At 33.3% G+C, this 24,125-nt stretch overlaps 2 protein-coding genes and 1 pseudogene across 2 annotated transcripts; 1 reads left to right on the top strand and 2 right to left on the bottom strand.

Moving 5' to 3' along the window:
• The first annotated feature begins 341 nt into the window (after positions 1 to 341).
• Positions 342 to 5,828, top strand: LOC120170183 (annotated as a pseudogene).
• A 654-nt stretch (positions 5,829 to 6,482) lies between these two features.
• Positions 6,483 to 6,950, bottom strand: LOC120173526 (basic salivary proline-rich protein 4-like). Its single transcript, XM_039180665.1, has one exon. It carries the CDS (start codon positions 6,948 to 6,950, stop codon positions 6,483 to 6,485), a length of 468 nt encoding a protein of 155 aa, XP_039036596.1.
• A 3,321-nt stretch (positions 6,951 to 10,271) lies between these two features.
• Positions 10,272 to 10,940, bottom strand: LOC120173536 (sulfated surface glycoprotein 185-like). The gene is made up of 2 exons (XM_039180672.1): positions 10,560 to 10,940; positions 10,272 to 10,346 (listed from the first exon to the last, which is right to left on the bottom strand). Exons 1-2 carry the CDS (start codon positions 10,938 to 10,940, stop codon positions 10,272 to 10,274), a joined length of 456 nt encoding a protein of 151 aa, XP_039036603.1.
• Positions 10,941 to 24,125: the final 13,185 nt, after the last annotated feature.

Here is a 24,125-nt window from a genome sequence, read left to right on the forward strand (position 1 = left end):
CTCAAATAATCCAACTTGACTTAAATTTCATAACCTTAATTTTTTTAAACTATATTACATGAACCATAGTAAAAAACGGTGCCGTTTGTATCCCAAAACGTGAGCTTCATCTGAATCTTCTTATTACTGTCATCCGGAATCACAACCGTATGATCGTAATCGTAAGTATGGTGTGATATGATAAGAACAAGACAAAAAAGGCAACCAACCCCACATGGTATAAAAGATTTCTTTTTCCTTTTTAATGAATGATTGGATTAGATTTGATCCAATCGATCTAACCTTTTTAAGCTCTTCATTACGTTCACAATCTTTGTACACCTAACGCTGTGCACAAACGAATCCACAATTTTTTTAAAAAAAAGAAAGATCTGAAAAGGATAGTTAAAAAATCCAGAAGCTTTAGTTTTGGGTGGTGCTGATCGCGAAGCGCGTTTAGTTCAGATTCGTTCATTACTGTTGAAGTTCTTAAGGAGTGTGTTGTTTTGAATTCGATTAACTTGATCCGTTTGATACGCTGAGGATGTCGGTTACTCGCTGTTGATTTTGGAGGTAACTGCTTTTTCTTTTTTTTCGAGCTTGATTTTTGGCTTGCCAATGGCGGGAGAGATTCAAGAGCCTTTCAACATTAGTTTTTTGGTAAGCCTTTTCTTTCTCTTTCTGTCCTTTCAGTTAGGTGTTTGGAATTTGGATTATATGGTTATAAAATGGAATTATTTTTGTTAATTCTGTTGTTGTACTTCTTACTGAATACTTTGAGAACGTTTTATGTTTAGAAATGATGAATCTGATATTTTAACTGAGGAAATCATAATCTGGTTGATGAAGTTTAAGATTAAAAAGAAATTAGTGGTCGGTTTACTTCTTCACTTGCAAAGTGAATTTGCTTCTTATTCATAGATTTGATTTTAATCTCCGATGCTATGTATCTCCTTGATTTTTTATTTTTTGTTTGGAACAAATAAACCTGCGTTTGTTTCTTCTTTGGATGATTTAAATTTAAGCTGCAAAAGCTCATTTACTTGCTATTGAGGTTTCAATTTGTCTTATTCCATTGCTTGATTTGCTGTAGTTTGATTATGATCACTGTTTCCTATGTCAATATTTGGTGATATATAGAATAAAATGTTAAAAACATACTATATAAAATCAGTTATGACTTCTGCGTACACTTGTATGTTTCTCTTTTTTCAAGTACATTGATCTTCTTCCTTTTTTATTGAAGATCCTTTTATCTCTTGCCATTAATAAATTTCAAGCTTCTTTTCTTTTTCTTTGGCAAAAGAGGCTATGAAGGTGCGGTGCAGGGTAGGGCTTACTACTTACTTTAGTATAGGACTAGAAACCTATCATGTAAACTGGTAAATATAGACTAGCATAAGATTTGATTTGCCCGGGTTAATGACTCATAATCATCATTCAAACTTATGGGTTCTAGTCATTAATTTGCATACCGCACATAAACAGTTTGATGACGAGTGCATTGGATTTGGATTGTAATGTTGAGGATCCTTTTTTTTTAAATGAATGATGTAATGTTGAGAGGTAGGATATGGAGAACATGAATGCCAATTTCGGACAAAGAACTGCAGTTATCCTTAGGATACTGTATGCATTTTAGCTACTGGTTTTGATACTAACAGAGAAAATTATATTATTAGATAAGTTACTTATTCCTTTTCAAATTTCAAATTGTCTATGGCACCAGGATCGTGCCATTAGGAATGCCTATTATATTTTTCCTGAAACTTTGAAAATCTATGAAAGATTGTTATTAGCTTTAATTGCTTACAGTATCTCAAGTACCTCCCAATAGCATATAAGTGCTGGTGAATGTTGTCTTGCTAACCTGTATTATGAATTTCTGATCCATGAAATGACTGATAAAATACAATTTTCTTTATACTGTAGCAGATAATTTGTCCAGTGCACCTACTTGTTTTATCCTAACTCCAACTCTTTTTTGAACTGGGCAGACAGAATCTCTGCATTCTGGTTCTGTATCATTTGGCAGATTTGAAAATGAACCCTTAGCTTGGGAAAGAAGATCCTCTTTCTCACACAATAGATATCTTGAAGAAGTTGAGAAATTCTCAAAACCTGGTTCAGTTATTGAGAAGAAAGCTTTATTTTGAAGCTCACTTTAGGAGGAAGGCGCGTCTTCTCCAAGGTTCATCTGAGGGCCAAAATGGAGGCGAAGGTCAAACCTGTGAGAATGGTGCTGTGACGAATGAGGGTTATGGAGAATATCAAACAGTTGGGAACCATGCTGCGGAGAACAAGTCATATGGAGAAGAATCTGATAGTTTAAGTAAAGATAGCTATTACAATCATTCTGATGAGAATGGCTTGGATTATGCAGATTATGGGGAAGATTTTTGTTGTGGGAATCAAGGAAGGCTATTTGATCATGAAAATGAAGGGAATCAGTCTGATCATGCGAATGAAGATAGCCTTTGTGCTCATTTTGACAATAGTCCTGAAGATTCAGATTATCTTTGGGAGGGTGCATTGATTGAATGTGGGAGAGAACATCCTGAAGATTTATCCACTCATGAAACTCATGTTTTGGTTCCTGGGGATGTTAAACCTGAGAGTCCTCAAAGTGATATTGAATGTGATAAGCCACTTAGTAGAAACTATAAACTAGAGAAAGAAGTGGAGGAAAACCATGATAACGAAGCAGTTAGCATTGATGAATCACTTGAGGCAAGGGATCCGTCTCCCATTTCTGGAACCACTGGAGAAGTAGATACTAAGTTAGGAATTCAACAAATTGATACTGCTAAGTTAGAAGTTCAACAATGTCATTCACCAAAGGTATGTGTTTATATTTATATTAGTTCTTGTTGGTTTCTGAAAAGTAGCATTCATTGCAGTAGCCAGAAACTTATTTCACATTGTTTTCTGATGTGATACCTGCATTTTTTTTGTCTTGTGTTTACCTACTTGTAGCTTATACTTTTTTATTTTTTTAATTCTATTTGAAGACTACTATTGTAAAAGCTACTAAACCGAGGTTGAAGTCTCAAATGAGTCCCGATCATTCCCGGAAAAACATTTCTTCTGATCCTTCAAAAGTGGCTGCTAGGGCTCTAGAAAGAAAGGAAAAAGATATATCAAGGAGAACAAAAGCAGAAAAGTTACCATCACGAACTGCCACTCCTACTATAATGCACAGATCTCCAAAGAAAGAGGTGAAAATTTGGACTTCGACTTAAAAGTTAAATGAAAAAGACAACATCAGTATTGCCTAGTTTTTGTTCTCTGTTAACCACTTTTATTAAGATTTCATACTGCTATTTCAATCCCCTTTTCCTTGGTCTTTCTTGTCCAGTATTTTGAGAGAGACAATGCAAACTTAAGCACCGAGCATAAAAGGTACTTCCTATTTCTTGCACTTGAATAATATGCATGTTTCTTTTGTAGGGACAGTTCAACTGATTATTTCATTCTTCTGACAGTATTAAAAGAGCAGTGACAAAGAAAGTAATTGAAGCTCGACCTTCTTCATTGAAAAAGATTGAACCTGTTACTCGCCAGACACCAAATAGGTCTGTAGCAACATGGTGGGCACTGCTTTATGTTATAAAAAATTGAATATCAACCTTAACGTATTCTTTTATATAGGCTTAAGCAGACTGTCAATTCAACTAAGGCAGATGTAAAGCCAACTGCTGGGTCATTCCGTTTCAAAAGTGGTGAACGAGCTGAAAGGAGAAAAGAGGCAAGCAAGCATGCTGTCATTCTCAAACTTTTTCTTAAAAATTATTTAGTTTAAGGATAAAATAATGTCTTTGTTCTTTTTGTCATAAAATGTTATCAGTTCTTAATGAAATTGGAAGAGAAAATACATGCCAAAGAGGCTGAGATGAATCAGATTCAAGCAAAAACACAGGTAAGGGGAGCATACAATATTAACTATTTACTATTTTAGATGAAGATGAAATGGTATTCCTCTATGTAGTATTTGAAATGAAGGACCTTGCTGACATTTCTGGATTGGACGCTTTGCTTTTCCACTCTCTGAATATATTCATGGTTATTCTCTCGTGGTTGCTAACTTTATAAATAAATTGAATTGTTTGGTCTATTGCACGAGAAGACAGAGGCTGAAATTGAGCAATTGCGGAAAAGCCTTAATTTCAAAGCAAAACCCATGCCTTCTTTCTATAAGGTTGCCACAGCACCAGGGTCTAATGGAAACAAGGTACATTTGAAGCTAAACTATTGCTTTGATTTTATAATGCAGTCCATGTCTTCTGTGTGATTAATTCAAGGAAGCATGCCTTCATGTGTGCATGTCTAACTTGGAGGTTCTTATGGTGTCCCATATGTAATATAGTCTAGCTAATAGCTTTAGTGACTCATTGACTCTTTATTTCTTCTTTAATTTTCTTAAAAAGCATATAATATTTTGACATTTTCATGTGGAACAATTTATTTAATTATTTGAAGCAATGGTGGTAAAAGATAATATTTATATTTTGTTCTTTGCACAGTTGTTATAGGGTTTTGGATCTTTGTTGTTTGTTTGCAACTTTTTCATGTTGGCTTTAGTAGAATTCCTTGGGTCTGAAGAAAATTCTTATAAGATATGAGAGAATCTGAAATTAGTTACACCATGCGAATGATGCAGTCAAAGAAGGGAATTCTTATAGTGGTTGATGACGTAAAATGCATGATACGTAATTTTAGGCCCGCTCCATAGAAGAAGCATAGTTTGCCTCAGCTCTGATAGGAAGTTTAACTTGTACGACTTATCATGAACCTTTTTATATTTTGCTGCTTTTTCATGTGATTTGTCCTATGATAATCCAAAGCACTTATTTCATATTTTTATTCCATTTGTCAATAGATTTAATACCGGCTTTCTTCTATTTCTTTCTCAGGCTGCATCATCTACCAAGAAACCGGCTAAAGTAGGACTGGAATCGGCAAATGCAGGAGTGGGATCAACTGCAAGGTCATCATCACTCTCCTTGGAAACAAATAAAGAGGTCCTTTCTGCTGGTGGATTTGAAGGTGAGTCAAACGTCCATACAATTGAGTCATCATCTCAATTTGGCATCATATCCTCGACTTCACCAACCGGTAGTCATGGCTCCCCGGCATCTGTCACACAAAACATTATCCTTTCGAAGAAAGAGAGAGGGAAAGAGGGCAGTAATTTGCCAAAATACCAAGCATCAGAGAATGGTAAGGTTGTGAAAGATCATAAGAATGGTGGCATGCCAAAAGTGGGAGGCCAGAGAAATAGCCGAGAGGTTATGAGGAAGAATAACATGAGAACTGCTGGAATTGCCAATGCCAGTGGTTCTAGTATGGGTTGTTTGGCAATTGTAGCTTCCTGAAATGACCAGCCATGGTGTCTCATCTTCACCCATTTTTCTTTCCCATTTAGCCTAGCCGATACAAGTATCTTCCCGTTATCTAATCATGTGTTGCCTTAAATGCACATTGAATTTATACCGTAACCAGGAATGTCGAGTTTACATCAAAAACCAGATTCCTTGCAATGGAAATAGCAGAATGGCAAGGCCGGTAATAGTTTGACGAGAGTAGTGTTTCAAAAAATACTCAAAACAATTTAAATGACGGAGCGTGTAATGCAGCCTGTAGCTGGAATTCTAGTCAGTTAATAATGGTGGCTCTATTGATGCTTGTAGCCCTTACCTACCACCTGCTAACATATTCATCGCTAAAAAGATGAGACTTGAGGCAAGTGGTTCACTGTTATCAGGTTAGAAACTCTTTTCTTTTCCATTATTTGACCCTTTCAAATGGCAATGAATAGCATTTGAAGTTGAGAACTTTTGGGTAAAAAATCAGATAATTAGAAAACCTGGAAATCTCTAAAGCTCTACATTTTGCCCGGTGGTTCAGAGTTTTCAATACAAGGGGAAATGCTTCTTTTACTCACCAATTGCTCTTTTAGCTTCATTAAGCTACAAAATCAATCATAGCTAGTTAAAATTATGAAGGTTTTTAAGCTTCGAGATTGTCGATTTATCAAACGTCCTTTTCGTCTGCAGATTACCTATATGAAGAGAAATTTAGTGACAAAAAGGAGTAAAATAAGGCCAAGATGAACAGTTTTAATTAAAGAATACTTGGAACCAGGACATTTTCCATTATCGTTTAAACTGGCATTATCATCCATTGTGAAATCAATCAAAAATTAACGAGAAAAAGTTTAAAGCAAACGCGTGTAGATTTTGGAGGAATTTAATTACATATTAAACATACTAAAATCATCTCATCTATTACCAATCAAAAGAGTCGAGGAGAAAAAAAAACAGGTGCATGTATCACCACCAACTCCTCGATCCCTTTGTCTTTCACTTCCCCATTTCTACACCTTTCCTTTCTGCAACTAAAAACACATACCAAACCCTCCTTTTTTTAATTACTCCCATAACCATGGCTTAATCATGAATACTTTTACACAAAAACTCTTTTTTCTTTTTACTTTTGACGGGCTAGTAATTCCCTAAAGTAGAAATAAGCAGAATGATAAATACAAGAAGATTGATAGTAGCAGTGATGATGAACATTGATTTCCCAGGCCAAACTGTTGTTCCCGATGACTGATCATCTGTTCGGTGTGGAGGTTTTCTATAGTAGAATGGGAAATAAGGCAAGATAGGGTCAGGAGGGGGCTGACCGTAGAAAGAATTGCCACCATAAGGTGGTGGCTGTGTGTAAATCGGTAAGTTCCCTGTAGGTGGAGGGTATACTCCTGTTTGTGAGGGCGGTGAATAACTGGCCGGAGGTGTTTGAGTGACTATGCCACCTCCGCCGCCGCTGCCTCCTCCGGGGCCTGTTGGTGGTGGGTAACATGGATAAGGACATGGGTTATCTTGCTTGGTTTGAATAAAGAAACCGAAGAAGAAGAAGAAGAAGAAGAAGAAGGTAGCCGGAGCTTTGATAAGTACTGTATTGGCCATGTTATAGAAACCAACAATAGAGGGATAGAAAGAGGAGAGTGATATGTGTCGAAGGGTTCATTCAGGTCAAGTTGGATATAAAGAGCCAATAAAGGAAATTAAAGGATTGAAAAGTAAGCCCTAGCTGCTTAGTGTCCTTTGTGTTCAAGTTGATGAAACAGAGCCCACCTTTTACAGCTCAAAAACAATGTGGGAAATGTCACATTTTTGGACCCCATAGCACTTTGAAACTTTGCAATGAAGACTTCATTATGAGCAATGAGTTGTTTTCAAGAAAGGGTTGTTGAAGGTTGCTTATAGGAGAGATGGAATTTTGTGGTTTCAAATTCATCATGAGAAACTAAAACAGGGGCCTCTGTTTTTCAATAATAACGACAACATGAGCTTCAGGATTCCATTTGTAATTTTTATTTTCTTCTCCATCTGTTTCAGTTTTCTTTGTAAATGTTTATAAATTCGATGAAATTTAACATATTTTAAGGTAGGACTTTGCATGCATTGATTGGAACTTGTGTCATCTTTCAAGGAAAATTGTCCTTTTGGAGAGCTCAATAAAGTTCAGCTTTTGATGGCATGATAAAACTAAATAGAACAGAGGATTAGTTGATGATGTGTGTAAATTATGCTCTGTTTTTAGGAGTCAATATTCTCAAAATAATGCTTTGAAAGCATTAATCAACCTCTAACAGCCCTATGCATTTCTTCTATCAACAAAAATTATCCAAATATTTTTATTTTTTCATATTCGACATCATTAAAAATTATTTTTAAATTGTTTATTAAGTGATCTTAGTGGTTAAAGATTGTTTTCCTTTGAGATTTTAAGTTCAAACAGTTGCTTTTGCAATGTATATATATATTGTCAATAATTAAGAAAGATTATCAATATATATTATATTATAATCATTTCAGTCTACTAAAAAATAATTATTTTTATTTATTTATTATGATTAAAGGTTAAAAATATTATTATTTGTACGAATAAATTTGGTCACACAAATACCAACCCTAGAAGACCTAAACCTAACCTTTTTAGTGGCAAAGAGACGTGAAATTGGGGACTATTTGTTTATTATTTTCATAGTATCGGTGGACCAGTGATTTTGATCTTTCTTGGTGCAACTTTAAGCACTTGTTTTGACGTATGGTGCGGTTGTTGACCCCATTATTGATTCCAAACTCAAAAAATAAACTATTAACTTTCTAATCCAAAAAGAACTATTAACTTGTATTTAGTAGTAATTAAATAATTAAGAAATTTATTATTATTTTTAAATGTCTCGAGTTCGACCACCGAGTATATAGGGCTATCAATATGCATTATCAAATGATTGAAATTTTTAAGCAGATACTACTTTGTATTCACTCTAAATTTATCAACAAAAAAATATTTCATAACAAACAATCTCAGTGGTTAAGAGATTTGTTATTAGCATTCACCTTCAAGTGGTTGAGAGTATTTGAAAAAACATTACCTTGTATTCATCCAAATTTATATAAAAAAAAGTTATTTTATAACTTATAATGAATCATACCATAAATCCAAACCAAGTTCGAATCAAACTTGATCCATATCAGTTTGAATTGAATATAAATCCGATCTGAAAATGACTCGACCTAAATAATCTGATCCAAACCTGATCTAAACGACTCGTTTATCACTTCTATTCATAAGATGATAATAAAAAGAAATATAAGGAATAATGTCTTCTTAATTTAGAATATTAATTCGTTAAATTATTAAACAACCCATATAATATAAATCACCAAAGAATTGTATTTGTGTCAAGTCCATTTATTAATTATTAAAATATTACATTAAATTAAAAAATAATTATCAAATTCAGATAAGGATATGAATAATAAACCATAACCTTTTAATCTGACCTCTTTTACGACAAAACTCGAAAAGAGGATTGAAACGTAGCATTTGTCATCCTTGCAATAAGAAAATTTTGTTTATTAAATTTGAAATTAAGCTTTGGCAAATTGGCAAAAGAAGAGTAGATCCACCACATCTTCATAAAGCAATAGGAACAACTTATCCTTGATGAGTTATGACTCTTGCCTCCCTTCAAAGCTTCACTTGTTGCTCTTAAATTTTTATGTAATGAATTATTAAAGTGATTATTCGATCGAGTTAAGTTGAGTGAAGAAAAATCGAGTTTATGAATATGATTTTATTATTCAAACTTTATTTGAATTTTTTTAATCATACAATTCGAATTAAATATATTTGTTTGAGTTTCTATTCAAAATTAGAGGTAATTATTTATAATTTCATAGTAGTAATTAGTTCCAATTTAAACAACTCTCTTTAATTATATTCAACATACATATATTTCTCCACATTCTTTCTCGCATATGTAAATAATTTTTATTAAATAATGTTACAAAACTTACTTACACAATATTTTGAAAAAAAAAAGTATTGTTGTTATTGTAAATGAATCAATGGATTGATGAGAATAAAGTTTACAAAGAGTTACAATTTGATGAATAAAACGAAAGAAATATAGAATTAAGGGATTAAATTGTAAAAAGGAGGAATTTCGTTAAAAATATGAATTGACGTTATATAGTACTCTAAAGTAGTAGCAGGGGCGAAATTAGGAATTTGTTAAAAGGATGTACTTTTTTTTTATTTCTTAAAAATATAATTTTGAGGAGGCATGATAAAATTTATTTTATTTATTTATCAAAAATATATTTTTCCAGTATTAATTAACATTTAAAAAATTAATTGGCACGGACCAAAGCTCCTGCTAGTCTCTGTCTGGTTCCACCCATAAGTAGTAGGAGAGTAGGCAGTTCAAATTTATTAAAAATAGGCTTAAAACAAATTAGGAATTAAAAAGATAAGAAAACCATAAAAAGTTAAGTGACTAATTTGTATAAAGAAAAATTTTGTTTTTCAAAAAGGAAATAAATATACATAAATATTTTATAGTGATTGAAGAGCATATAATTCAAATTTAGTAAGAATAAATAGACTTAAAATAAAGAAAAATACAAAATCATGAATCAACTCAATAATATAGTCTAAATATATAATTTTTAATTATTTAAAATTTAAAAATTTAATTCAATTCAAACTTAAAATCCAAAAACAAAACTGAACTCATCCCCTACATGAACCAAGCTCTAAAAATGTGGGAGCATGAGTTGGTGACGAAATCGAGGTTGATCTCATCCTCTCACCACTCTGACACATATCATATCATCAGATCACATAGTTGCAATCTTCTCTTTTGCTTTTCACTTTTCACTTCATCTATTTATAATCCTCTCACCTCTCTTCTCTTGTTAACCAACTCCTTTTCAATTGGAAACGACGGTGCAAGGCGGAGACGCCACCTGTTCCCCATCACCGCCACTTTCCAACCTCTGTTCTCCCTGGATTATGGATCCATTAAATTCCCAATTTCAAACACAGAACAAACTTTACGTTTCAATAAGAAGAAGGAAATACCAACCGAAAATCAGGCCAATATGATGAGTAAAAAAAAAAATCTAAAATGTTTATTATTGATTTGATCAATATCAATATACAACAAGATCCTTGGGAGACCCAATTCAACAGGCAAGAAAAACTAAGAATCCACATACCAAACCCAGTATTCCCACTTCAAATCTCCGGCTTGCAGCACCATAAGTTTGGTCAATAGGGTACAGGTTCCCTGGTGGACCAGTTATGTATATGAAGGATGGTGGACTAGGTGGCGGCGGACAGTATTGGGTTGGCGGCTTCTTCGGTGTAGGTGGGGGCAACACAGGCGGTGACGGTGGTGGAGGGCATGGTGGCGGTGGCGGCGGAGGACTTGGTTGTACACATGATGGGGTACACTTGATGCCTTGATCACCTGGTACGGTGCTCTCGTCAAGCTTCCTTGATTCGAAGCCACGGATGGGGTATGCAACAGTGGATATCACAAAGAAGATGGTTGCTGCCACAAGCAGAGGACTGAAATGGTTGATTTTGGTGGACATGGTGGAGACGAGGGGAAGATGTTATGGTAATAGGCACATGAAAGGCTCGAAAGGGAGATGTGTTGAATTGCAAAATGGAGTGGAATGAGACGTGTTCTTAAAGGCTCTTTTATTAATTCATTTATTGATTGGCTGCCCTTTGTGTCCTAATTAAGGGATTCCCATTGCATCTGGGGAGACATGCTAATTATTGAACATGACCTAATTAACATGCACAAATATTAATCAATTTGCATGCAACTCATGGGAAAATATTTCTGGGAAAATATATACGAAATTGGAGTTGGAATAGCCCACTGATTTGGGGTTTGTATGAGAGAACTATCGATATAATACCAACTTAATCCATTTGCATCAAACCGGCATTATCAAAAGTTTTTAATTGTAATTTTAATTGTAAAATTTAATTAGTGACAATCGAAAGAAAGCTGTTTATAATAAAAACATGAAAGAGCGAAGAATAATTGGGTAATGAAAGGTGTGAGCATAAAGGTCATGGAATAACAAACAGTTTGTCAATATCCCCATAAGACTAGACCTTTATTCAGGAGGAGCTCAAGTGGAGATGGTGGTGACTCACAGCTCACACATATCACCATTAATTATAATCCTCTCCATTTTCTTATATATTTCTAAATAATCTATTTTCATTCATTTAATAATTTTAAATTATTAAAAAAATATAAAAATATAAAAAAAATCATAATCTATATATATAAACAGTACATTTTAATTAAAAAAGCTAATGAATGGTCTATTGAGCAAAAGGCCACTTGCTTTTTGGATATGCAAAAGGCTACTTTTTTATTAAAAAAAAGCTAGATTTAAATTTAAGTACATGTACAAATTATTTTACTCGAATTTGGGCTATCAAAAAATAATAAAATATTCTTAATCACCGAAACTATTTCAAGGGTTTGTAAAAAGTCACTTTTTTTTTTCTTTCAGTTAGTATGAGGTGAATACAATGGTGAATTTTGAAATATTTTTAAAAGTATGCATACATATGTTCACAATACAAAAAGTTTGAATATAGCATACATAAATACAAGGAGGACACCATTAATAAAATAAGTAGTTAATCAAGGAAAATTCAAATTTTAGTGTCCATCCTAAAAAATCAATAGCTCCGCCATTGGATGAATACAAGATAATACCTGTTGAAAGACTCTCAACCATTTACTATTAAATACTTATATATATGATGCTCGAAGTCAAGACCTAAAATAATAATAATAATTTCTTTACTTATTTGTACAAAATGCCCCTTTGAATAAGAGACAATTGGTATTAGTTGTTGGTGATGAAAAAAAGGCACCGTCCCATTTTCTTAATTCTCACACTTTCTCTAAGCACACCGTCTTCGGGTCAACTTCCCTAATCATTGTTATTAATCACAAGCATTGCTCTTGGAACCTTCCTATGAACCTTTTAAAGCACCCTCTTCTCTCATCATTTAAATGATTAACTTAAATTTTAATATTACATATATAATATTGAAGAAATACAAAAGGTTTCATGTGTTAGATTAAAGGTGAATGAGCTGTTATGAACCCAACAAAAATGTTAATGGATTCCGCTGCTTCCAAGATGAATAAAACTCGGAGGAATCCAATACCTCATTCCCTCGTTTGGGCCATAAGAGACAGCATTTCAGCCTTAAAAAAAAGAAAAGCCCTGCATAGATTTCAAATGCTCATTTGGCAAAACTGTTGAGAGGGAAGGTGTTGCCGTCCACTTATCTTGATGCCATTGCTTCTCCCTCGATATTCACAACACAAGCAAATCACGAGTTCATGATCTTCAAACTACTTATAACAGTGGAAAGTTGCTATCAATTTCCACCACCAAAATACCCAGCAAAACAAAGCTCATCTATCTAGTTCATAGCTGGAAAAAGGAGAAGAAGAAGAATAGAGCTTACCATTGCAAGCTTTCGATAAGAACGCTTGATATCTTGAGTAGAAGCGTCGACCTTGACTCACCAGAACATCATAATACGACGGTAAACCACTTTCAGCCTCCTTCATCACCGACCCAAGTTTTATTTCTCAACAGACAACAAAAAAGCAACCCAGTATCTGAGAATCAGTGCGAAAAGTAAGAACCCCAAAGCTCGATGAATGTTATGTTGCTGTAATAATATTTCAGTGGTGTTAAAGGCCTAGCATGGTGGAATTGAGAACGAAGAGGGCAAGCACAGGTTAATATATATAGAGAGGTTGGAGATATTTGTGGAAAGCAAAAGCCGAAAGTTGCTTCAACGATGACGGAACAGTTTTAACCATCATTTGTGATCATGACAACAGAATGCTGTTTTATTGATTTTTCTTACTGATAATTGGATTAAATTAAATATTCTACATGGACAAATTTGTTGAGATAATACAATGGAAAAATAAATTTATTCATATAAACTGATAGATAAATAATTTTTTTAAATAGGATAAATGTTACGCTGTCAATTGGAAGTCATCAGGATTATTTTTGTTCTTTTTAAAAGGCACGACGTCTTCTCGCATTAATTTATGTGCTTGACTTCTTAATTTTCCCAAGCTTCATCAATGGCGCGCGAAATTGCTCTCGCACCTTCTGTTCCATCAAAATCTTCAAAAATTCAATCAATCTACCATCTCCGACCAGCTCAAGAACACCAACAACAACATCCCTATTTTTCGTGTTCACCGATTGTGTAGATCTGACCAGAGTCATGCATAGAGATTAGGAAGACGTCGTATTTTTCGGGTGTCTTTTGATTCTATCAAGTTCTAATTAACACTGTAACATTCATTTTATTTGAAAAAAAATAGTTTCTCCACCGCCTGATATAAACAAATTTATTTTTCCATTGCATTATTCTAACAATTTTGTCGTAGTTTGAGCCAAATTAAAAAGATTATAAATTGGAGTGTTAAATTGATTTGATAATTGACGGTGATGTTAGATATGTATATGGTTCAGTTTAATTTTTAAACAAAAGTTCAACGGTACTGTAATTTTTTTAAAAATAAAATTAAAATCGAATGATATAAAAGTAAAAAGTTTTGGTTTAATTTGGTTCGATTCGATTTTTAAATGTTCTCCGTTTTCTAAACTCAACAACTAAAGAAAACAACCTTCAAACTTAAACCAAGTGCAAACACACATTAAAATTCACGCAAAAATTTTTATTATTAAGTTATGATTTTATTTATTTAAATTTATCTTATAACATATTTAAAAATAATTTGATTTGGATATTATTTTCTTTTCTTAATTCAATTTAATTTGAAACAAACAATTTCATATAAAAAATAAAAATTGAACTAAATTGTGAAGTTAAATATCTAAACCGAGTTACAATATAAAAAATCTAAATTGAATTAAACCGAATAATTTGATTCAAATTATTATTTTTTATTTTCTCAATTTTCTTCCTCAACCTTAGAAGATATACTTGAGAAATTTGCAATTCTTCTTTTTGTTTTTTTTTTTATTCTGGGAGGTCGTAAGTCTTTGGGACTTGTCATCATCTTTCAAGTAGACTAATATCAAATTTCACGTCCTTGAATCAAGAAATAAAATCTTAATTTTTTTTTAATTTTAAATTCTTCAAAATTAACCTGTGTGAATTAATGTTTGAATTTTTGAAATCCTAAATTTTAGAATCGTGATCTTCACTTATTTGTAGGCGTTTGATCACAATTTCTTGAATCAATACTTAAATGAAGAAAAATTTGTTTTAATTTAACACGAATAAATGGACCTTGTGGAAATCAAGATCATCACTTTGTTAGTCTACAGCTTTGGGCCATAATGCATGCATATGGAAAGGACTGAGAATTAGTTTTGAAATAGTAATATTATTATTATACTACTTCTTTATGTATACATAATTTTAAATGAAATAATTACAAATATTAATTGTTGAAAGATCAATAAGTTTGATTTATATAAACTTTTACCATAACTGGTAAATAATTCTTGGATTTGAGCTCGTAACATTACTAATGACTACGTATCGATACACCAATATCCTAATTTATGCTCTCATTCCTTAAGACGTCTAATCAGTATCAATGACACGACAACTTTTAATTGACACCTATACATGACATTATAAATACCCATCCAAATAAGAGTAGAAAGACAAACACACTTCTCCACTACAAATCAATATCTCAATAAAAAGCTACAGGAACCACCTTTCTACCACCTTAAAGGTTATTGATCCCTTTGCCGGTCAACAGAAATACAAGAGAGATACATTAAACTCATTTTCACATATGAAAAACACATTGTTTTAGTATACATAAAAGGATAAGAACTATATGGTTGAAGCCCTAATTATACTAAATGGGATAAAGTTCTCAGTCGCTGAGTTATCTGCTATGTTATTAGTACACTAATTAGTTGAAAATTTTCTTTTAATAGAAAGATAGAGATAGATCAAACATGGGATGCCGCTGGGGAGTGGAAATTGGGTTTTTTTTTATTAATACCATTACAAAGCAGTATATATATTTAATTTTAAATTTAGATAAACTCACACATACCTATAAATAAAATTGTCCGAACCTTAATCAACCGGAGAGAACAATATTCCTTTTATCACTAATATGTTTATTAGGTTTAATACGAATTATTAAAGAACAAAAGGGGCTCATGCTGACCTTCTTTGTTGCCTTTTCTTTAAACAATATTGAGGTGTTGAATTCCATGCAAAAGCCTCGTCAAATCATTAACCCTTTTCCTCTAAACCTCAATTTCGCTATCTGTTCGACCTTAAACCTCACACATTATTACGTGAAAATGGCTCTCTGGTAGTTATGGATTCAAGGTCGAACAGACAACGAGATAAAGGCTAACCAGAAAAGGGCTGCTCATTTGACAAGCATAGCACGGAAGCCACTCACCTGCTGTTGTTCTGCTGGAACCAATGGAAAAAAATGAAGAAGAACAAGCAGAAAACCTGAATGTTCAAGTACTTTGAAAATCCATGTAGTATGTAAACGATGGAAGCCTGATTTATAGACACCAAAAAGATGATACAGAAGAATGAAAGTGGAATTTAACTGTTACAAAAGTGTACGAGTCATGCCATTAATTTACTAAGTAAATTCGGTAACATTGGCAAGTGCGTTTGACTCGCAGGTGCTGCATGTGCAGTTTTTGTATTCACAACCAACCCCTCCCCATGAATTTAAGAAGAAGAAAAAGAGCAGATCGGCTCAAGTTTTCGAGAGGGCTTAAGAGTAGATGGAAAAGAAAATGGTGAGCAAAGCGAAGAGGTTAGCTGAGCTTGTGTGATTCTCTCATCTAGCAACCATCTAGTTTATCTGCAAATTTGAAACCATCATTTCCTGGTTTATCAAACTAGCTAGGCAAACAATCCATTCCTCGAATTACCCTGGAATGCTTTTTCCCGTTTCCGCCATCTCTGAGTTGAGTGAGGGTACTTGGAATTTTCGCCGATGCTCCTTGTGGATAAGAAAGCATTAATGTTGAGTCAGTTTGCACATGAAAATCAGTGACTTCAAACCCCACCTTGTTCTTAAATTAAAGTTTGTGGATTCCATATTCTATGATTTTCAATCAAAGGATATAATTGAAGTGTATTTAGTGGAACCCTAATGCTTCTTAAGAGATAATATTCCAACTAAATTAAGTTTATGGTTGAATGTGGCGACTTGATGCAAGTTAGTTTTTGTGTTTAGAATTAACGAGGTTTACTAGATTAGCAAGTAATCCACTTGAAACCTCTCGTTTATGTTTTCTTTGAAGTTTATAGCCAGCATTAGTTAAATCAAAGTCGGTAAGCATGATAAAAAAATAATTAAGTTTAAAATACAATATAAAAAGTGATACAAATAATATTAAGATAACATAATTGTAGTAACCTAATTCATGATGCCATTAACGCAATTCAATTTCACACTTGCCTAACCCTATTTTACAAAAAAAATTAATTCATTTGATTATTACTTAAGAAAAATTACATTTGTCACGTCATTGTTTTTAAGGAACCGAATTTCATACTTTCCTAACCCTATTTCCTTTTAGCTTATAATGGGATATGTAACTATTATATTTAACATCAACAATCTCAAGAGATTTTCAGTTGAAAACTCTCATATCTCGTACGTCGTGGTTTTAATACTCATTAGGAACAAAGTTTTCCTTCCCCTCTCCTAGATAGAAATTGTTAAAAAAACAATCATTCTATTTGATTGAACCCATCAAGTGACCTCAATAATAAAAAGAATGTTGTTTTCCCTAAATGTTATATGTTCGAGCAGTTGTATCTGTCGGGTGTGTGTACGTTGTCAATTGATTAAAAAATTTATGAACAAATTCTACCTTAAAATTATCCTAGAATATTTGAAAAAAAATAAAACTATTCTATTTGATTAAAACATTCCTACTTAATTGTCTGGTGTTTGATTTAATTACAGATTAAAAATTGCGTTAATAGATAATAGTCAATGGCAATTGAATTTGTGATTTTAAGTTTAAATTTTATTATATGTGAATTTGTTCAAATTTATCTTAATATTTTAATATAAAACATTAATTATTTAGTAAACGTATAAACTTTAAATTACTAACTTTTAGAAACATGGTGAACATTTCCCATTTGTTCATATAGAATTTAAGAATTTATATTATATTTATATGAATCAAGTCATTTTAGTGGTTAAATTGATAGTTGTTGTCCCTAAAAGTTTTAAATTCGAGTGTCATATATTTAAGGGTGTTTGAGCTTCTATTATAAAATGATTGAGATTCTTTAGAATGGTTATTACATTGTAATCATCCTAGCTTAATAAAAAAATGGTATAATTATTGTACAAGTTAATTTATTTTTTTATTATCATTATTTCAGGGCTGATATTAACCTTTACAAGGTTTGTTTTTTAAAATACCATTACAAGGGAACTCATCAAGTGGTCTCAATGGTAAAAAAGAATGTTGTTCTTCTTAGAGGTCTTAGGCTCGAACAATTGTGTCTGTAAGGTGTATACACATTGATTAAGAAAGTTATAAACAAATATTACCTTGTAATTACCCTAGATTATATATATATATATATATATATATATATATATATATATATATATATATATATATGGCTGATGTTAAACTTTTCCAAGCTCATGAAATGGGCCTTTAGCATTGTAGCCATGGATGGAACCATGGGGTGGATTAAAACAAAAGCTTATGGTCCAGAAGAAAACTTCTCTTTGGTATGGAAGTGCTAATTGCTGTTGAAAAACGTTCAGCACTAACACTTCTGAATGATAAAAGTTGTTTATTAACCGTCGTTTTTGTTGTCAAAAGTGTATCCAAACAGTAAAAATATATTTTACTAAACACACTTACCCAAAGATTAAGTTATTCGTCCAAAGTTTGATTTGATTCGATTTATTTATAGATTTAGGGGTTTTGGTCATATTATGAAACAGAAGCCTTAGCTTTGAATGTGGTTAAATTTAGATTAAAAACATTGACCATAAGACAAGAGTAGGAGGAGAACGAATGTGATTTGAAGTTGTAAAAACAGATTTGGTGGCACAAAAATAATGTATACAGGGGGGCAAAGTGAAATAGTTTGTCCGATAAATCCATGGTATAGCACTTTCAATACCAAAATTTTGAAAACCCTTTGTAGCTAAGTTTTTAGGGTTTGCTTCAACTTTAGTGGGCATTTTGGGTGGGATGCCATATGACTTTGCATCTTGCCTACCATATCTTATCAAACAGTCAACTAAAAATTGGAAATAAAACAAAATAACAAGTTGCATTTTTCAATAAATAATAATGATGAATTGTGGATGTTAGAGATGGATCAAATGGATGAGTAGAGGCAATCATCTTCTGAAAATTTCAAAATCTCATATTTTAGATATTTTCTATTGATAATTTATTTTCGTCTCCTAAAATTTTATAAGTTCTCTCATGAATATACAATTATATTTCTATCCCTGATGGAGACAGTAAACGAGGCCATATCTAATTGTCGTTGTTTGGGTTGGAACTTTGAAGACACAAAAAATGGAGTTCGAAGAGGGTCCATTGCCCATCAGCCACCAATTGCCACAAATTCAATAGATTTGAACGAATTTTCATTTTTGAACTCGTCTAAAAACTCTCATGAAAAATGCAAATATGTTATATTTTGTACTAGGATTAAAATCTTTTTTTAAAAAAAAAACCTTGAAAGGTTATTACATAATTATGATTTTACACGAGAATAAAGAGATTAACAATGTTTCTCTTTGAAAATATTTTGAATAACTGTAAGAATTGTTTCATCAATCATTATGAAAGTATTATTCATACTGTTTAATATATTATAGACTTTTAACCTTTAAGAGTACGTGTAAACAATTCTCTTTGAATTCTCTAAACTTAGCTTAAAAAATGGATCAATTTTAGTCCAAAAAATGTTGCATTATTATTCCATGGTTGCCATCTCTTTATCATTTCTTCTTTTATCCAAATCCCATCAGCTTTGAATTAGCATTTGGTGTCGTTTTGTTTGACAATGAGAAGATTGAATTTGGGGTCATAATCAGTGGCGGATGTATGTGTCCACCTTGAAATATGAATTTATTTATATTCGTTGTTTATTTTACTGAAATTACCTATCCTAAAATTTTATTTGCGTTCACCCCATATGAAAAATTCAATTATTATGTGTTCACTCCTGAAAAAATATTTCTAAATCCGTCATTGAAAATAATTATTGAAAATAGGGGAAAAAGAGAAGGAAAAAGTAGGCCTATAACAGGTAATTTCTTTTATTTAATATATCATGCTATATTAGCCAACACCACCGCCCAATGACTATAACAAGGGGGTGGCTTCTTCTTCTATTCAACACGTAATTTCTTCACACCAAAGCAATTATACAAGCTGTTACGCCTATAAACCAGCACTACTACTATACCAGATGTTGAGATTTTATGTAAAATTATGTTAGATCTGAATCACTATGATGATTAAAGTCAAGAGCCTAGCATTAATCTTCTAATAAATCACGTGATGAGTTGGAATCTTAACCTAATCTCGAAAACAAGATCGATTCCGATTCTAATCTAACTTCAAAACGTGAAAAGTGATACCGATTGATTTCTATTTTAACATTATGAATAATATTAAAAATTTTGTTAATATTATGAGACAATATCTATTTCTACAATTATATCAAATTATATGACAGATTTACTTCCGAAACAATTATTTACGTCACGACACTAAAAAATTTAATTTTGATTTATTATTAATTACTTTTTCCGACAATATTAATGTTTATTTTACAATGTCTCTATTTTTCTAAAATATATATTAATTTTTAATTCATTTAATTTCTTTGACGAGTTATCAAGGTCTAAATCTTTACTTTTTTTTGCGGAGGTAACAGCTATATGTGTAGCCTTGGAAGTTTTCTTTGAAACAAATTGGAAAGATAAAGTTAAACTTATCATAGAATCAGATTCTAAAGTCGCAATTGATCCGCTGCAACGACCATGGAAGTGGCGGCGTACTTCTGTTGAAATTGATCGTATGTTGTCAGAATTATAGTTCATCGAGTTCCAATATGCTCTGAGGACATGCAACGGCATGGCAGACTTCCTTGCTAAACATGGGATGTTTAGGCCTTCAAAGTTTGGTGGTAATTCAATTATATCACTCGGAGTTAGTAGTTTTGTTTAATTTTTTTCGTGTACTGCGTAGCTGTTTTTCTTTCGAGACCTTATTTAGACTGTTTGTTATGTTGCGGAAGACGACTATCGGATAGAGCAAAATCGCAACTGATAATTTTAGAAAATAAAAATGAAGATAAAAGAGACACAAAATTTATGTGAAAAACCCCTAAAAAATTTAGGGTAAAAACCACGGGCAACGGTAGAAGAATTTCACTATGAGAAAATATAAATTGCAACCTCTCTCGATCTACCAAGGAGAAAACAATGATAATTCTCTCTAGATAAAAAGGAGAAAACAACTCTCAAGAAACTCTCTAAAATCTCTCTAGTATTGGAAGAAAGCTAGAATGCTTTGGGATGGTTTTGAAGCTAAATGGGATAGGGTATTTATAGCTAAATCTTAAGGACTTAATCTTGTAAATACCCTAAAGTTTAGTGACTAGAGTTTGTAATTTATCCATACAAAAAATAAAAAATTATGCACCTATTTTCGGTGCCTTAATTGCACCGTAAGGTGCTTTGACATTCTACAATCTCCCACTTGAAGATTTGATTGGAACAATCATATTTTCACACCATTCTTTCTACCTTGTACCATCATGTTGCTTACGTTTCTGACAGGCCACAAGAGGATCGACACCAAGTAAATTTATTGGCATTGATCGCCTTCGTCATGAAATCTGCTATGTTGTCTTTGGGATGGATCTTCTTCATATCTATCGTCCCTTCTTCCACCCTTTCACGAATGAAATGGTACTGAACTCGTATATACTTTGTACTCGTATATACGTTGTCTTTGGTATGGATCTTCTTCATATCTATCGACACCAAGGCACTTTGACTGTCACAAAACAGAGAGACATACTCTTGATTGTGCCCAAGCTCCTCCAGTAGCATCTTCAACCAAATTGCTTCTTTACTGGCTTGTGTAGCTGCTACATATTCTGCCTCTGTTGTGGATGTAGCCACAACTGACTGCAATTTTGAAACCCAGCTTACAACTCCACCAGCAACTTTGAACACATATCCTGTAGTAGATTTGCTTTTATCCAAATCCCCTGCATAGTCAGAATCTACATACCCATTGATTAGTAAGTTTGATCCTTCGTAACATAATGCAACATTTGAGGTCCCTTTGATGTATCTCAGGATCCTCTTTACTGTATTCCAATGCTCTTTGCCTGGATTCGCCATGTACCGACTAACCACTCCCACTGCTTGTGCAATGTCTGGTCTTGTGCATATCATAGCGAACATTAAACTTCCCACTGCTGATGCATACAGTACTTGAGACATCTCCATCATCTCTTTTTCACTGATAGGACTCATACTGGAGGATAATTTGAAGTTAATAGGAAGAGGGGTAGAAATTGACATACAATCTTGCATGCTAAATCGTGACAAGATTTTCTTCAAGTAATTCTTTTGTGAAAGCCAAATCTTCCTATTACTTCTGTCTCGGTGAATTTGCATCCCTAGAATCTTGTTTGCTGATCCCAAGTCCTTCATTTCAAATTCCCTAGCCAATTGTGTCTTCAATTCTTCAATATGATCTTTGTTGGGTCCTACAACCAACATGTCATCCACATACAACAACAATATAACAAAATCGTTATCACCAGACCTCTTGAAATAAGCACAAGGGTCTGCATTAAGTCTGTTGTATCCAAGGCACATAATGAAGGAATCAAATCTCTTATACCAACACCTCGGCGCCTGCTTTAGACCATACAGAGATTTGTTCAACCTGCAAACCAAGTTCTTCTTTTCTTCTTCTTCAAAACCTTCAGGCTGTAGCATATAAATCTCTTCTTCAAGATTTCCATGAAGAAAAGCTGTTTTAACATCTAGCTGCTCTAGATGTAAGTTCAATGTAGCACACATTGCCAAAACTACACGAACTGTTGTCAGTCGAACCACAGGAGAAAATATTTCATTGAAATCAATACCTTCTTTTTGAGCATATCCTTTGACCACCAGTCTTGCACGATACCTCTCAACTTGATCGTCACCATTTTGCTTGATTTTGAAGACCCATTTGTTACCAATTGGCTTCCTTCCTTGTGGTAGTGGCACAAGGTCCCATGTATTATTTGAGAAAATCGCCTCAGTGACCAAAAAAAAGTTATAATATACGATTTTAACCAACTTTTTTTGGATTTGCCAAAATGACCAACAAATTCGCAACGCGAAATAAAAATCGCAACGCGATCCCCAGAATCGCAAATCAGTTTCCAAAATCGCAACGCGATTCTTGAAAATCGCGATGCGATAGTACAAATTCGCATTGCGATTTTCCATAATCGCAACGCGAATATGAAAATCGCAACGCGAACACATAAATCGCAACGCGTATCCGTAAATCGCAACGTGTATCCGTAAATCGCAACGCGTATGGGTAAATCGCAATGCGTATCCGTATATCGCAACGCGTATCCGTAAATCGCAACGCGTATCCGTAAACCGCAACGTGTATCCGTAAATCGCAACGCGTATCCGTAAATCGCAATGCGTATCCGTAAATCGCAACGCGTATCCGTAAATCGCAACGATAATCCGTAAATCGCAACGCGTATCCGTAAATCGCAACGATAATCCGTAAATCGCAACGAGAATCTGTAAATCGCAACGATAATCCGTAAATCGCAACGAGAATCTGTAAATCACAACACTGAAATTTTGGGTATATAACACTGAAATCATAAACTAAATCCCTAAATCGCAACTCATTCCATCTCCATCTATCACTCTCTCCGGCGACATCCGTTCCTATATCCAACGACATCCTTCCCAATCCGGCAACAGGTTTTAGTTTCGCAGCTCGTCTGTTTAGTAAATTAATTTACAACCATGAAATCATCTAATGTTGATCATGTTTGGATAGATTTGTGTTTTGGAGGGTCATGGGATAATGTTCATGGTGTTTTACAATATATGCCTTTACCCATGAATCTTCAACTAAAATTGTCTTTACAAAAGTTAACTTATGAAACTCTAATGCTACGTGTTTCAAATAAATGAATTTAGAGCCCCTAAGTGGATTTAGGCTATCTTATCAGAGAAATGGTAAAGTTTATTTGTTAACCGACAATGAAGATGTTGAACGATTCATTGCTTACATTAGTGTTTCACAAGATGATGTTACATTGTATGTTGTTGAACCTAGAAGTAGTATTGTTGGGTCAGTAGCGGGTAGTAATCAACTAAGTTTTTCTCAAAACCCACAACCTTTCTCTAATCCAAATCCCAATCAACTTTCAGCACCAAATTCCGGTTTTCGTATTGACCAGTTAGACGATGATGAGCCAACAGAAAAAATTGTGAGTACTAGTCAGTATTCGAAATTTGGTCTTGGTCAATATCCGGACTTTGATATTGGTCAATACACGGATTTTGATGATGTTTCAGAAGAAGAAACAGACCATACGTGTAATGATATTGATATTGGTCAATACCCGAATTTTGATGATGAAACAGCCGTTGCCGAAGAATG

The sequence above is a fragment of the Hibiscus syriacus genome, unplaced genomic scaffold (genome assembly GCF_006381635.1).
Source record: "Hibiscus syriacus cultivar Baekdansim isolate YM2019G1 unplaced genomic scaffold, ASM638163v2 tig00003041_pilon, whole genome shotgun sequence".
Classification (NCBI taxonomy): domain Eukaryota; kingdom Viridiplantae; phylum Streptophyta; class Magnoliopsida; order Malvales; family Malvaceae; genus Hibiscus; species Hibiscus syriacus.